The following is a 14,727-nucleotide window of genomic DNA, read 5'->3' as shown; positions in this document are numbered from 1 at the left end:
ATATATACAAAACAATATCAAGAAGTTAGGTTAACGTAATGTTTTATTGAACAATGTAATGAAATGTAAAAAATCCTATAAATTGACATAAGTGTGTGTGTGTGTGTGTGGTTATACAAAAGGTTATACTTACTGTATATAGATGGCTCCAGACTGGGATGTGTCTCGTAGACTCTGCGTATTGATTGATTAGGCTAAAGCGGGATTTGTGTTTGACGTCAGAAAACTGCAAACAAATGACCGCATAAAAAGAGGGACCCTGTCTGAAAAAACGGAAACGCTCTGGGCAAACATCACAGAGGTCCGGAGAGCGCCACCACTGCACGTCGTACTCACAACACGCAACCAGAGACGGCAGAGACTCCCCGCGTCTGAAGATGCCCCTCTCCAGCAGCTCCACTTCCTCCACAAAGAGCATCCGCAGAGCTGCGTCCGAGCTGGAGAGATCTGACTCCATCACGGTAAGAACAACATATACAAGTAGTATTATATCATTCATAAATAAAGCTTCTTCTTTTTTAGATTCAGTTGAAATCAACAGTTCTGTAATTGTGTTCCCAATCGTGCCTAAATGATATCCAGAGGAACACCAAACATTGCGCGCAGAGTGCTTGGCGAGGTGACCATTACGCAGCTGTGATGGCTGATGGACAATATATGTATTTTTTTTTAAACAATAAAAATGCAAAAAATAAACATGTAACAATTAATAGTTAGCAGCACCAGTTAGGATGTGTGCTGTGGGAGCCTCTCTGTCTTCCCAGTTTTACCTTCGACTGTTGTTCCGATGCGCATTTGGAGATGCGGCGGCGCGCCCGTCAAATGTCCAAAAGCCAGCAAACCTCCCAGCAGCGTTCCCGCTCTGCTGTTGCGCGTTTCCTCTGACAACTAAATCAAAACACATGCAAAGACTTTTGCTCTTTCTTTCGGGACAGTCTCCAAGATTCCTCGGCCGACGACAAAGCTTGATCGAGGACGCGCGCAAGGAGCGGGAAGCCGCCGCTGCAGCGGCAGAAGCGGCGGAGGCCAGCGAGCAGATCGTGTTCGAGGAGGACAATGGACGCGCGCTGCTCAACCTCTTCTTCACCCTGAGAAGCTCCAAGACACCGGCACTGTCCCGGACGCTCAAGGTTTTCGAGGTATCGAAATTGTACTTGTTGGGCTGGAGTTTATAACTCATGAATGTTGATGATTTATAAGATTGTCTGCAGCCCTTTTTCATGAAGGAGTCAGGGAGTTTCCCTTGAAAAAGAATGCCTTATTAGATATATTATATCTGTGTTACTAGCAGCTACTTATCTATGAAGTGCATCTAACAGGATAGTGACATCCTGATCATCTATTCAGAGATTATACTCTAAAGTTCAATTCCATTTAACGTGGATTTCCCAAATTCCTCTAAATTTACAGAAATAAAAATGATAGAATAAAATGTTTTTTAGGCTTTCTGTTCTACAAAAGTTCTGCATATTTTTTCCTTTTCATTCGACTGAGGTACATTGACATGCACATTTTATTTTAGGGTCACAGAGACAGTGTATATGTGTATATAAATACTGTGCCGCATAGTTCACATCCAGCAGCGAGGTGCAGTTCAGTGTGTCGACTGTGTTTCAGACATTCGAAGCTAAGATTCAACATTTGGAGACGCGACCGTGTCGGAAGCTCAAGGACAACCAGGAAGGCCTGGAGTACTTTGTCCGCTGTGAGGTGCACCTCTCCGACGTCAACACTCTGATCAGCGCCATCAAGAGGAACTCGGAGGACGTCAAAACCACCAGAGAAGTCAAATGTAACCGCCTTCTGCTGCTCTTATAGATAGAAAACGGATTCAGGGAAACAGAATCACCAAAACTCTACTTGGCTCTCTATCTGCTTTTCTTTTTTAGTTCATTGGTTCCCAAAGAGAATAGCAGATCTGGACAAATGTCATCATCTGGTCACGAAATTTGATCCAGACTTGGATCAAGACCATCCTGTAAGTATAACGACTTCCCCCCCCCCCGTAGCGTGTTCGAGGAGGATTGTCATTATTCGGCTGGTAATGTTGTTGGACCAGTATGTCATGACACAGAAAATGTGATCAGCGTTTGATATATTGGATTTGAACAGGGCTTCACAGACCCGGCTTACAGACAGAGGAGGAAGATGATCGGAGACATCGCCTTCAAATACAGACAGTGAGATACAGTCTTTTGCCTGAAAGCTGCACAGACGCATCCATTAAGAAATAAAAAAAACCCAACAATACTTGATTATTCCTGATGTGTGCACGTTTGTCCTCAGCGGACAGTCGATTCCCAGAGTGGAATACACAGAAGAGGAGATCGGCACATGGTAAGGGAACGCTCAAATTCATTTTCTTTATTTTTAATTTAAAATCATAAGATACGTTATGACTGACTCGGGCCACCGAGCGTGAAATCAAATGTTACACTGAACACAAACTGAAGCCTGTCTTTCCAAACGAGCAGCCGGAAGAGCATCGTCACCGAGTAGCATTTGTCTTTCATCAGTTTTATTTTGTTTGGGGGGGACTAATTACAGACGGAGGGGGCTTTCAAAGCGGTCTAGATGAGTCTGTGTTAAATTGATCGGGGGAGCTGGGAACACTTGATTTGACATGATTCGTTTACAAGTCGGTGGACTTTTTTTTTTTTACTTCATTCATTTGGTTTGGAAACATTTGAGCAGAGAGAGAAAAAAAAATCCCTTTTAAGATTCATGACTTCATCAAATCCTGTTTTGGTAAAAGAGGAATTTGGAAAGTAAATTTCAACAAGAAAAACCAAAGTGCTTCACATAAGATGTAAAAAGGTATTCAGACACATTATAAAATAATACAAGTAAATAAAGCTTAGAAGAATACAAATCATTTAAATGTCTCATATTTCATTTTTAAAAGCATCGCTGTGAATAAAACACTCATTCATTGTTGCAACACCTCAAAGAAGGACTTCCATCATTGTTTTATGCTTGAAAGCGTTTGACTGAAAAGGAAATCTGAATTATTTTTGCAATTATCTCCCTAATTAGGAGGGAAGTCTACTCAACGCTGAGGGACTTGTATATCACCCACGCCTGCAGTGAATACCTGGAGGCCCTTCGTCTGCTGGAAAGGCATTGTGGGTACAGTGCAGACAACATTCCCCAGCTGGAAGACGTGTCGTCCTTCATCAAAGGTAAAGACGCGATTGGAAACGACGGACGAGTGTTTCGTAAATACACCTCCCGCCAATTCAAGCTTTTGATTCTCTCTCTTTATCACACACACACACACACACACACACACACACACACACACACACACACACACACACACACACACACACACACACACACACACACACAGAGCGTACAGGGTTCCTGCTGCGTCCAGTGGCAGGTCTGCTCTCAGCCAGAGATTTCCTCGCCAGTTTGGCGTTCCGGGTGTTCCAGTGCACCCAGTACATCCGACACGCCTCCTCCCCCATGCACTCCCCGGAGCCGTGAGTACCACTCCGACCGCTCAATGCATCAAACGCACACATCTACACATGTGCTGCTCCTCCCTCGGAGTCTCAGTTCGGCTGAATGGAACTGAAGGTCACTTTGAGCAACGTGTGCGAAGAGCAAACAAGTACAGTCCACTTGTGAACAAAGCTGGAAATGTAAACTTAGACTACATTCTTTTTGATTTAGATCTTTAGATTTATGTAAGAGTTAGTGATGTAAATAAGAAGACACAATTAAAAGCTATCTTTCTGGATATGTATTGCTTTTAAGTTTCTGTTCGGTCTGTAAGAAAACCAACTTCTGTCTTCACTTCTCTTGTTTGGACAGAATTGTTTTTCCCTCCGTAACCATTGTTGATTGAACTGCCAGTTTGGGATCTCAAAGTCTGTATGAAGTTAAATATATTTGTGGAGAGGTTTTTTTCTCTCCAATGTGGGTCAAATATGGTCCCAGTTGAATCCGTCTGTTCTCCTCCTCTTCAGCGACTGTGTTCATGAACTGCTGGGCCACGTCCCCATGCTGGTCGACCGCACCTTTGCCCAGTTTTCACAGGTGAGTGAGGGGGAGGGGCCGAGCAGACTCATCACCAACGCCGCGTTATTATGTTTGAGTAACTTATTTATTGATTTGTTTGCTGCAGAACCTTGGTCTGGCGTCACTCGGGGCTTCGGATGCAGATATTGAGAAGCTGTCCACAGTAAGATACTGTCCTCCAACAATGTAGTGTTATTAATAGTTGTGTGGAAATTAGAATAACTAATATTTAAACACAAGTGCAACATAATCACACTTTTAAAACTGAAATGCAGGCTCTATCAGCTACTAGATGACTAAATAAAGTGCGAAATAAATTCCCAATACAGAGCCATGGTCCTCCATGACACACCTTCATGGCCCGTGGCTCACGCAAAGAGTAATTTTCTGGATTAAATGTTTTGATTGGACCATCCGGTTGTTTGTATTATTTGGTAAATCTCACAAAAGAATCGAATGAAACATAAATCTGGGTCAAGAGAAAAAACAAACACGCCCCGCTCTCTGATCCCACCTCCCTCCTTGATCATATCTACGTTCCATACAATAATATGATGAATTGACTGTCCAACCTGTTTCTCCCCATCAGCTGTACTGGTTCACTGTGGAGTACGGCTTGTGTAAACAGAACGGTGAGGTGAGGGCTTACGGAGCCGGACTGCTCTCCTCTTACGGGGAGCTCGTGGTGCGTTCCAGCATGTTTTTTATTTTACCTTTCCCTGAATGAAAATACATAAATGCAACAATCACAACTGAGCTAATTCATGGTTTTCTTTCGACTTTAATCCAGCACTCGCTGTCCGATGAGCCGGAGACGAGGCAGTTTGAACCGGAGGCCGCGGCGGTGCAGCCCTACCAAGACCAGACGTACCAGCCCGTCTACTTTGTTTCAGAGAGCTTCTCAGATGCCAAGGAGAAGTTCAGGTAATGAACCACACATGTTGTCTTGTTTGGACCCCCCATGTGAAACGCACATCCAGAGACAGAGAGGAAACAAAGTGAGAAAAAAAAAGTATAGAGAGAGGAGGTTATGTAAGGACAAGGTCAAAGAACAGCCAGCCAACCCCTGAGGCCACAAACTTTTGTAGGTCAGGAAGACAGCTGGTACTAATGTAGCCTTTCTTACCGAGGCAAAACGCTGGAGTTTTAGTTGGCCCACGGATCAAATGTTGCCCGGCAAAACAAGTAGCTTTACTGAGTGTTTTGACAGCATTTTGGTCTCCGCTAGAATAGAGCACATGACATCCCCTGCCACACTAGATGAGAAAAATATCAGCATGGGAATGACTGTAAAAGCATAGTAAATATGAAACAGAGTCCGTCATGAGGGTGTATTCCTGCCGACACACAGTCTTAATTAAGCGTCTGTGCATAAACAACAGGACGCGCTGCAACTGGCCGGACTGTTTCTTGTCAACTTGAGGGATGTTTCCACCGAGGCCAAGGGAAATATTTGGGTTTGACGTTCTCAAGGCAGGGCAGCTGCTTGGAGCTCAGAGACGAGGTCTCACTGTGTTGTTTTTGACAAAAAAAAAAAGGGGCTACGTGGCCGGGATCAAGCGACCCTTCTCCGTGAGGTTCGATCCGTACACCAGCAGCGTGGAGGTGCTGGACAACCCGCTGAAGATCCAAGTAGGCCTGGAGTACGTGAAGGACGAGCTCAAGATGCTGACAGACGCCCTCAGCGTTTTGTCATGATGGCGACGCCCCTCCCCCTCCCCAGTCTGCTGCTGTCCACTTCCTCTCCCCGCTGTGACGTCCGACGTGTGATCCATCTTTCTGTGCTTTACCTCCAAGTATGATGCCGTTTCTGATGAGTTGTTGTCTCCCTGTCGCTAGCTGGTTGGCCAAGGTTGCAACCTTTAAAAAAAAACCTCAATGCGTGGTGCAGGCGAAGTTTCCAAAGATGTTTTTAAAAGAAAAACGCCTTTCAGGGTGAAACGATTCAGTTTTACCGACCGGGCCGTGCATGCTTTCGAAGCAAAATGTGATAATGAATGTATTAAAATTAAATTAAATACACAAAAAAAGAAAGAAAGAAACATAATGGCAAAATAAAGATTAAATTCTATATTTAAATCGACTTTATTTTATTTAAAAATAAATATATCTGCTGTGTTAAAGGCTTTATTTTCAAATCTGTGAATTCAGTATTTGAGTATTTGTGCACTTCTATAATTTGTTGATGTATCTGGTTTCATGCTTTTTGTGTGTCTTACATGTAATGAAAGAAATAGTGAAATACACTCCATGTAATATAAAGAATCACACAGTAAAGAATTGCAAATTAAGATTTTGTCGTCGTGTTTACATATTTCATGAAGTCTTCAGTCCTGCAACTTTATATTTACATATGTGTGTCTATTTATGAAAATATTTGTGATAATGTGTTCGGATGGTGTTTGGCTACATAACAGTGTGACATGTGTCCGCCACAAGAGGGCATCAGTCCAGCAGGGGTGTACCTGCCTGAACTGATGCCCTCCAACCTGCTGAAAGCTGCAAAAACAAACAAACCGACAGTTCACCACCGTGACCACTAGGTGTCAGTCTAAGGCTGAAGACGCGCAGTGATTCTCACCTTCTGCAGAAGCCGCACTTATATAAGGGAACCCTCGTACAGTTTCAAAAAGGGAAAAAATAGGCTTATTCATAATGTACAATCACTATTTAGTAACTGTCTGTAGACTGTGCGTCCACTTCGGTCTGTGATACGTGGAGCAACATCTGGATGAAGCTTCCCTGCTGGGCTTTTATAAGTGCATTGCTTTTGTTTCATTAACACTGTGTATTAATGATACTTGTGAGCAACCAAGTCTCCTCTTCATCACTCCGTCACATGACGCAGCATTCGCACTGACCTCTTTGACACTTGCGCATCAGCCAGTCACCGCTGCCGCATCCTGCATCCGGGAGTCAACCTTCACTCAAGACCCGTTTGACCCCCCCCTCCCCTCCCCTCCCTCCCTCATCCCGGCGGCTACATCTGCACCTGAGTCAGAGGCGCAGCCGCAGACCTTCCACTCTGAATGTTAATCTTAATTACAGCAGGGCGGAGACATTGACATTTTTCTTGGAGTCTGAGGAATTACGTCTATTCTTGTTCAGTCTGCGTCCTGTGTGTAAACATTGTGATTGTAGGTTACAGTGCGTAAACGTGGAAAATGCCTATGGAATTGTTCCATATTTTGTGACTCCCCTTCTCTCTCTCTCTCTCTCTCTTTGCTTTTTCTCCCTTTAAGCACTTTTCCATAAAACGTCTTTGGACCATTTTTTTTCTCTCTCTCCTTAGCAGTCGTGAAGAAGGAGGAGCGAGGGGGTGGGGTGTGGGTGGAAAGGGGCGTGTTCGGGTATATAATACTTCTCCCTGAGAAGTTTTGCCTGTCGCCTGGTCTTTGGGACAGCCTCTCACACATCATCTCTATAGCCGCAAACCAACTGGGGAACTAACTCACCTGCAATCTCGTCTCAACCAAATAAAAACCCGCAACGTGTTGACTACTGCCAACAGACATGGAGACCCAGCAAAGACACGGACACCACACAGTTTGCCACACCTGCCGGAGATCGGAGAGCAGCAGAATGAAGGTAACCAGAGGGAAGAAGTAGTTGTATGCTCTCCGGTTGTGCTGCGCGGGTATTGAAAGACGTCTGCCAGGGTTGTCTCGCTTTTTTCCCCTCCTTCTTGGCTTTATAAAGAAAACCGCTTCGGGGCTGAGCAGATGCATTGATCGCATCACTTTTTTTTTTGTGCAATATGAGCAAACGGACATCTCTTAATTTGCATGCAACTGAGAAAGTTCAAGGTGCGCAAATGACACGGGAGTTGCGCCTGAAGCTTTTTTCTTTCTTTTTTTTTTACGCGTTTCGTGCAACAAGTTGCTCGATAGGATAGAAGAAGCAACTAAAAAAAAATGTTTCGAGCTATTGTGTTTCTGGATGGTGCGCCGTTCACTGGACTCGGGAGCAAACAGCTGGTCTTGTTTCCCCCTGCAGATAGGGGGCGGTAGGTCTGAGGGTCAGTGAGCTCACCGCAGGGTGAGCAAGGGGAAAATATATGCTGAGTCTGGCTTTTGGGATAGTTAACTATCGAGCAGCCGGTCTTGCAACTTCTGGGGAGTTGTGTAAGAGTGTGAACGGCGGAGATACGGTCTACTTTTTCCCCCAGAATAAGCACTTCTCTCAGGTGCGAGACAGTGACAGCGGCTGATAACGGTTCCTGGGGGTGGGGGGTGGGGAGGGCTAGGGGGGGGTTGCACATTTGGCATCATTTGTCGCACGCAATGTGCTTTTTTAATAGGTAGTAGGTCAATACATAGAAAATAGAGAACCAGGCTTTAACCCTGGAAGTCGTACATGTTGTACCCAAATGTGAAAACAATAGTGGATTCTCTTATATCACAAAACGCAACATCTGGCTGTCATCTGACAATTGTTTTTTTCTTCAAATGTCATCACTTTTTTATTATTTATTTATTTTTTTAAAGTATGATCGCATGTGTTGAACCGGTGCTTTATCTTGCAACGTGTGTGTGTGTGTGCGTTTTTGTCTGTCTGCAGGTCAAGAAGATGTCTTCGTCCAGCCGCGCGCTGCTGTTCGCGCTGGCGCTGACGCTCTACGCGGTGGAGATAACCTCGGCGGAGACGCTGTGTGGGGGAGAGCTGGTGGACGCGCTGCAGTTCGTCTGCGAAGACAGAGGCTTCTATTTCAGTAGGTTTTCGAACCGGCGTACGTTTTTGCACAAAAATGCCCGCGTTCCCCCCCTCCTCCTCCCCTCTTCCTCCTCCTCCTCCTCCTCCTTCTTCTGTTGTTCGGCTCGCGCACATCTGTTTGGATAGCTGAGGCTATCGCTCCGTCTGTGGCTGTGTGGTATGCGTGTTTGGTATTTGTCTTTCTCACGCACTCCGGCACGCGCGCACGCACGCACGCGCGCGCACAGAATGCGAGCCCGAGAGAGAGAGAGAGAGAGAGGGAGGTTATAGCCAGCTGTGTCTCAAGACCTCGTCCGGGCGGCTCTGCTGAGTGCGCTCGTTCTGCCCGCAGCCCCGAACCTCTCATTGCATATGAAAAGGCCGGCGAGCTGTGAAAGCACACACGACACAGCGCGACACAATGGGCCGCTTGTTTACCAGTAAAGTAATAGCACCCCAAGAGGCATACCAGTCACCTCAGCACCAGTGTTCCCAGGCCGGGCGACCACACTGATGATTGGGAAAAGGGGGGAGGAGGGAGGGGGGGGGGGGGGGGGGGGTGTTTTTGATGTCAGGTTAAGAGGAAGGATCATTAACATCAATTCTGATTATTGCTCCCATTGTGGTGTTGATGGGGAGAGCTGTAAAGCATTATGCGGATGCGTTGTGGTGGTTGTTAATCCTCCGATGGATAAGCTGCTGTTTGCACCGTGTGCGGTGTTTGTGACATACATGGGTTCACCTTCCTCTCTGCTACACGTCCCACCTTCCGACGGTGTCTTTGTGTGCCGTCTGCCACTGGAGCTTCTTTTTCCAATCAGAAAAGATCATTATCCAATTTAGGCCAACATAAATGTGCTCCCTCCTCCACCTCCTCCTCTGCTCCTTCTCCTCCCCCTGGATCATCCTCTCATTCTCTCTCATGTTCCTCTTCCTGCAATCAAATCCAGCCTCGTGAGATTTGGGCGCGGGGCTTCAAACGAGGCCTTTATTGGTCGCGGATAGTGTTCCCCTGTGCAACATGCTAACCCTCCACCCCCTCACCTTATTCTTCTCTACCTTTTGCTCCCACGTCTTCACTCTCTTCCTCTTTTGTTTTGCATTCTTTCCCTCTGTTTTGACCCTCACACACCCTCTCTCTCTCTCTCTCTCTGCACTGATCCCCTTTCTCCTGTTTTCTCTACCTCTCGGCCCCTCCTTCTCCTCGCTCCCTCCTCATCCTATTTATCTATGCTGACTTGACAAAGGACAAGGTCACAGAACAGTTTCCATTTTATGTATTTGCTCACCCAAAGGTCTGTCTGAGAGCTTAGCTGTCTGTCACTCTCTTCTTGGCGTCTAGGGTGTTTACGTGTGTATTCACTCATTAAAGGACTTCCAGATAGCCTTAATCAGATTATCCTCTACAAACAAAAAGATTTGTTGCAGTTGGTCATAGATTTTCCTTTTATCCTCTTTGCCCCGCGGACCGCTATGATTGTCGAAGTAATCCCGCTGAAAACAACCCAGATTCATTCCTGATGCCAGTGTTCTTAACCTCATCCTCGTCACGGGCCTTCCTTCATCCCTTGTTGTGTTCCTCCTCAGGTAGGCCAACCAGCAGGGGTAACAACCGGCGCAACCAGAACCGTGGGATCGTGGAGGAGTGTTGTTTCCGTAGCTGTGACCTCAACCTGCTGGAGCAGTACTGTGCCAAACCCGCCAAGTCCGAAAGGGACGTGTCGGCCACCTCCCTGCAGGCCTTAGCTGTGATGCCCGCACTAAAACAGGTACGCCTCGACGACAACAACAACAGCACAGTATGGGAAACGCTCCCGATCCCTCGCCTCTATCTGTCCTCGCATCTCCAACCCCCGCGCCTCCATTCACGGAGCCTCGCCCCCATGTCCCCGAGTCCCGAAGCCCAGACAGAAACCCACGCAAAAGACAGGTTTAACCTGTTCAAATGGACATCGGTAAGCAGTTAGCCGCCACGCAAAGTGCTGAGCGTCGTGGAAAAAACATTATGACATTATGTTTAAAAAAAAAAGGCCGAGTCATTCTCACGGACTTGTGTGTGTGTGTGTGTGTGTGTGTGTGTGAGAGAGGGAAAGTCGGCGAGATGTTAGTGTCTGCTGGTCCGTAACAAAACAGTGTGTTCCGAATGTGTGAGTATTAGTCACGGAACAGCAAGCGCCTCAAAACGGGCGTGCTTTTTGATGTGTGCGGTCAGAAAAACACCTGACCTGGCCAGCAGAGACTCTCTGAAATATGTAACAAACACGCAGGGGATCATCAAAGCGCTTCGAGTCTTCTCACTGCGTTCACAAGACCGAGCCGTGGCTGCTTTCCAGGCATCTTCAAAAAAAAATATCCTCTGCAAACCTTCCTCTGGACGAGGCTGAAATATATATTTAGAACGTTCGCTGCTTTGCCTAGATAAATCAAGTATCAGTGGCGTGAAATAAATAAAAAAAAGAGTAAATACTGCAAAATGTCCAGAAAGTAATGTAGTAATGAAACGCTAAAAAGAAAAGGGACTGTGAGGGAATTAGTTGGGACATGTCTCCAGTTTGTGTGGGCAGGGAGAGTTGATGGGTACAGCCTGCTCTGAGGGCCAGCTGTTCTTAGGCTATTGAGCGGGCCTCGAGTGAATGAAGGGGGGATAAACACCCCTCAAGTGGCAGCACCAAAACAAGCCATTCAGCTGGAGCACTGGCTACTCGCGCATAAATTCTCGCCGCGCTGCCACCACCACCTCCACCACCACCGTGCGGCACAACACCCGACGACGCTTAAAAAGAGTTTGCCGTGCGAGAATAGACGTTTTTCTGAGACGACAATGTGTTTGTTCCCGTCTGCGGAGGTTAGGCAGTTCAGCGGGTCGTTGGGTGAACGGCGACGTGCTCCTCATATGTATATGAGGCGAGTGGCCGCCCTTCCCTTTGACAGTATGTTAAAGAGGCTGAACTAAGCTCTTGTTGACAGCTTCTCTCAGTCGAGGAAACCTAAACAAGGGCAAGTTGGAGGCGAGGCGCGTCTGTTATGACGCTCGGCGCTATAAGAATGAGATTTCATTTCCATTTGACTGGCCCAACAATGACTGACTGTTTTTGCAACATAAACAAGGCTTTCCTCCATTGTAATAAGTGCCTGCGCAGTATGTCAGCACGACTAATGAACTCCCTCTTTTTTCCCCTTTTTTCTCCTCTATTTTTTCGCCTGGCGCGCCACAATAGGAAGTCCCGAGGAAGCAGCATGTGACCGTGAAGTATTCCAAATACGAGGTGTGGCAGAGGAAGGCGGCCCAGCGGCTCCGGAGGGGTGTCCCCGCCATCCTGAGGGCCAAAAAGTTTCGGAGGCAGGCGGACAAGATCAAAGCCCAGGAGCAGGCGGTCTTCCACAGGCCCCTGATCAGCCTGCCCAGCAAACTGCCTCCCGTCTTGCTCGCCACGGACAACTATGTCAACCACAAATGAGCCCGCTGCCAGCCCTTTGCACAGACAAGAGTTTGGAGGGAGAAAAAAAAGACTAGGGGATTATAGCTTTGTCTCTGACGTCATTTCTGTGGCAGTCCTCTTTGACCTCCCCTGCCCTGTCCGAGCCCACCAACCCCCCCTCCCCGCTCTCATCCACTACTTCTTGACCCCGTGGCCCTTTTCTAATGCCCCCACCCCTCAACCCCACCCAACCCCCCTCCTCCGGCACACAAACATGCCTTCACATTCTTCCTGTCTGAACTCTTTCGCTCCCTCTCTCTTTCAGTCACTGACACAAAAGGCACAAACACAAACGATGAACAAAAAAGTTAACAATTCGGCTGAATGCATTTCAGGTGGATCCTTAAGCAAAAAGAGAAAAGGGAAGGAAGAAAAGAAGATGAAAGAGATCTGTGGTTTGCAAGTGTCAAGAGGACACCCAGCGGAATGTTTTTTTTTTTTGTCCTTGTGGAAGACAACTGAAAGTGAAGAGCAGCTTGCATGAAAGAATCCATTCCACATCATTTTTCCTGAGGCAAAAATAAAATCTCTGTTAGTTCTTTTTCTTATTAGTTTGCACCTCTACCTATAAAGGGACTTCCACACTGTAAGGAATTATTTTGTAAAATTAGATTCCTGTTCCAGCACCTTTTGATCACAAACAAAAAGCAGAAAAGAGTCTGCAAAATTGCACATTGCCACGGATTACGTCAAAGTAAAGAAAAAAATGGCACTATTTTTTTATGAACAATGAACGTGTAGCTTAAAAAAATGTCATGGTGCTAGCTTTGGGAATGGACTCAAAGAAGAGGTTGAAAAGCACGTTTTTTTTTTTTCTTTGAATGAATATTAAAACTTTCCGTTTTAAGGAAAGTTGTGACTTTTGAAAAAAGTAAGATAAAGGATATGGGGGAGCTCCTGGCAGTGGCAATGTCAAGGGGGAAGTGTCACTGAGAGAAGATATGGGCTGTGTCGGCATCTAGGCTCACAGCGAGTGCTCACGGCTGCTCGTCAATAGCTTGCCAGCGAACAAAGCGGCAAGGGGGACCTGAGACCAGTCCCTGTTCTTCCTGTCCCTGCCAGACACAGGGAGCAGTGCGAGGACACATACGGGACACAGTGGACCGCCTGGATTGAGACAGTACTACAGTTCTGGGACAGTGCTTCCTGTTCGCCATGGCTTTGCAGACTGCTCTGACAGGAAGTAACATGGCATGGACAAAGAGCAAGTGGGATAATGATTATATTTTATTTTGTCTTTTTTTTTTTCTGTTTTCTTTTCATATCAATGTTTCAATGAAAAAAAAAAAGAGGAAAACCCCGTCAGTTTCTGGTACCGTGACATTCCTGTTTTTTCCAAGTTAGGCTTATATTTTTTTTTGTTTCCATGGTTATTGTTATGATGTTATTTTACAGTTCTAAAGAAAGGCACAAAATTTAAATTCAAAGGGAAAAAAACAGCAATAATGTCAACTAACATTTTATTTTTATTGTATATCAGTAGTATTCACATGCTTTTGCCTGAAAACAAATACTTGAATACATCTATATATATCTATATCTATCTATCTATATATATATATATATATTTATATATATATATACATACAAATATACATCTATATATAGATAAATATATATAGATATAGATATATAATTAGTTTCCAGGGACGTTGTGTTATTTTCCTTTAGTCTGAGCTGTATCTTGCGTAATGAGCCGCCAAGCTTTTTTGTTTGTTTGTTGAAATACAAATAAGGGCACTGTATAAAGGCATTATTTATTTTGTTATAAAATATATTTGAAAAATTGGTCCAAATAATATACGTAGCACTGATGCTCAACTGACGGATTTATTTTGTATGATCTCTGTTTTCCAATTGGAGTTGTAAGGCTTTTTTGTAGATGCTTTGTACCAAAAATAATGTCTTTTTTTTTTTTTTTTTTTTTTTTTCCTTTTTCATTTGCCATAGTTACTTTAAATTAATATTTTAACAGCAGCATAGCCTGGATTGCTTAGGCATGTTATGTCACAGAAATAGGCACATACTCTGAATATGTTGGTCCGCATGGATTTCCAGAAGCCTGTCAGGGGTTATCTGGGAAAAAAAGGAAAAGCATCAATGAGTGACTTTATTATTGGAAAAAATAACTGTTCAACATTGATTGTACTCAAACCCACTATGTTTTTGAAGCCACTTTAGTATTGATGGCAGGGGAATGGTCAGTCCTTCATTAAATCACGTCTTTGTAATTGTGCATGGTGTCCTATGGTCTTCTAAGGAGCATCGTGCCTGCGTGTGCCAGTGCCGCTGATGTCGTCGCGTGTCAGTTTGGCCATACGTGTCCGGTCAGTCGTAGATCTTAGCTTTCGTGTGACTTACATCAGTCGTTGTGTCGATGCCTTAAATCGGAGGTACGGATGTTGCTGTGATGCTAGTAGCTATCAAAGGTCACCCAGAGGTCATTGTCTATTAAGGAGAGAGCAAATCATTGCTCAACACCTCACTGTCCATCTGTCTGTCCTGTCTTCTCCGTTTGTAAAAGACC

At 45.4% G+C, this 14,727-nt stretch overlaps 2 protein-coding genes across 2 annotated transcripts; both read left to right on the top strand.

The window, feature by feature from the left end:
- The first annotated feature begins 359 nt into the window (after nucleotides 1-359).
- On the top strand, nucleotides 360-5,999 carry th (tyrosine hydroxylase). Its single transcript, XM_084017530.1, has 13 exons — nucleotides 360-461; nucleotides 936-1,139; nucleotides 1,618-1,792; nucleotides 1,890-1,978; nucleotides 2,113-2,180; nucleotides 2,287-2,337; nucleotides 3,037-3,182; nucleotides 3,353-3,488; nucleotides 3,978-4,047; nucleotides 4,136-4,192; nucleotides 4,619-4,714; nucleotides 4,820-4,953; nucleotides 5,568-5,999. Exons 1-13 carry the CDS (start codon nucleotides 378-380, stop codon nucleotides 5,725-5,727), a joined length of 1,470 nt encoding a protein of 489 aa, XP_083873656.1. The 5' UTR covers nucleotides 360-377; the 3' UTR covers nucleotides 5,728-5,999.
- Nucleotides 6,000-7,398: 1,399 nt separating this feature from the next.
- On the top strand, nucleotides 7,399-14,436 carry igf2b (insulin-like growth factor 2b). The gene is made up of 4 exons (XM_084017452.1): nucleotides 7,399-7,617; nucleotides 8,590-8,744; nucleotides 10,313-10,490; nucleotides 11,940-14,436. Exons 1-4 carry the CDS (start codon nucleotides 7,543-7,545, stop codon nucleotides 12,177-12,179), a joined length of 648 nt encoding a protein of 215 aa, XP_083873578.1. The 5' UTR covers nucleotides 7,399-7,542; the 3' UTR covers nucleotides 12,180-14,436.
- The last annotated feature ends 291 nt before the right edge of the window (nucleotides 14,437-14,727 follow it).

The sequence above is a fragment of the Eutrigla gurnardus genome (genome assembly GCF_963514095.1).
Source record: "Eutrigla gurnardus genome assembly, chromosome: 9".
NCBI classification, from domain to species: Eukaryota; Metazoa; Chordata; class Actinopteri; order Perciformes; family Triglidae; genus Eutrigla; species Eutrigla gurnardus.
This window is presented reverse-complemented; position numbering and strand designations above follow the sequence as displayed.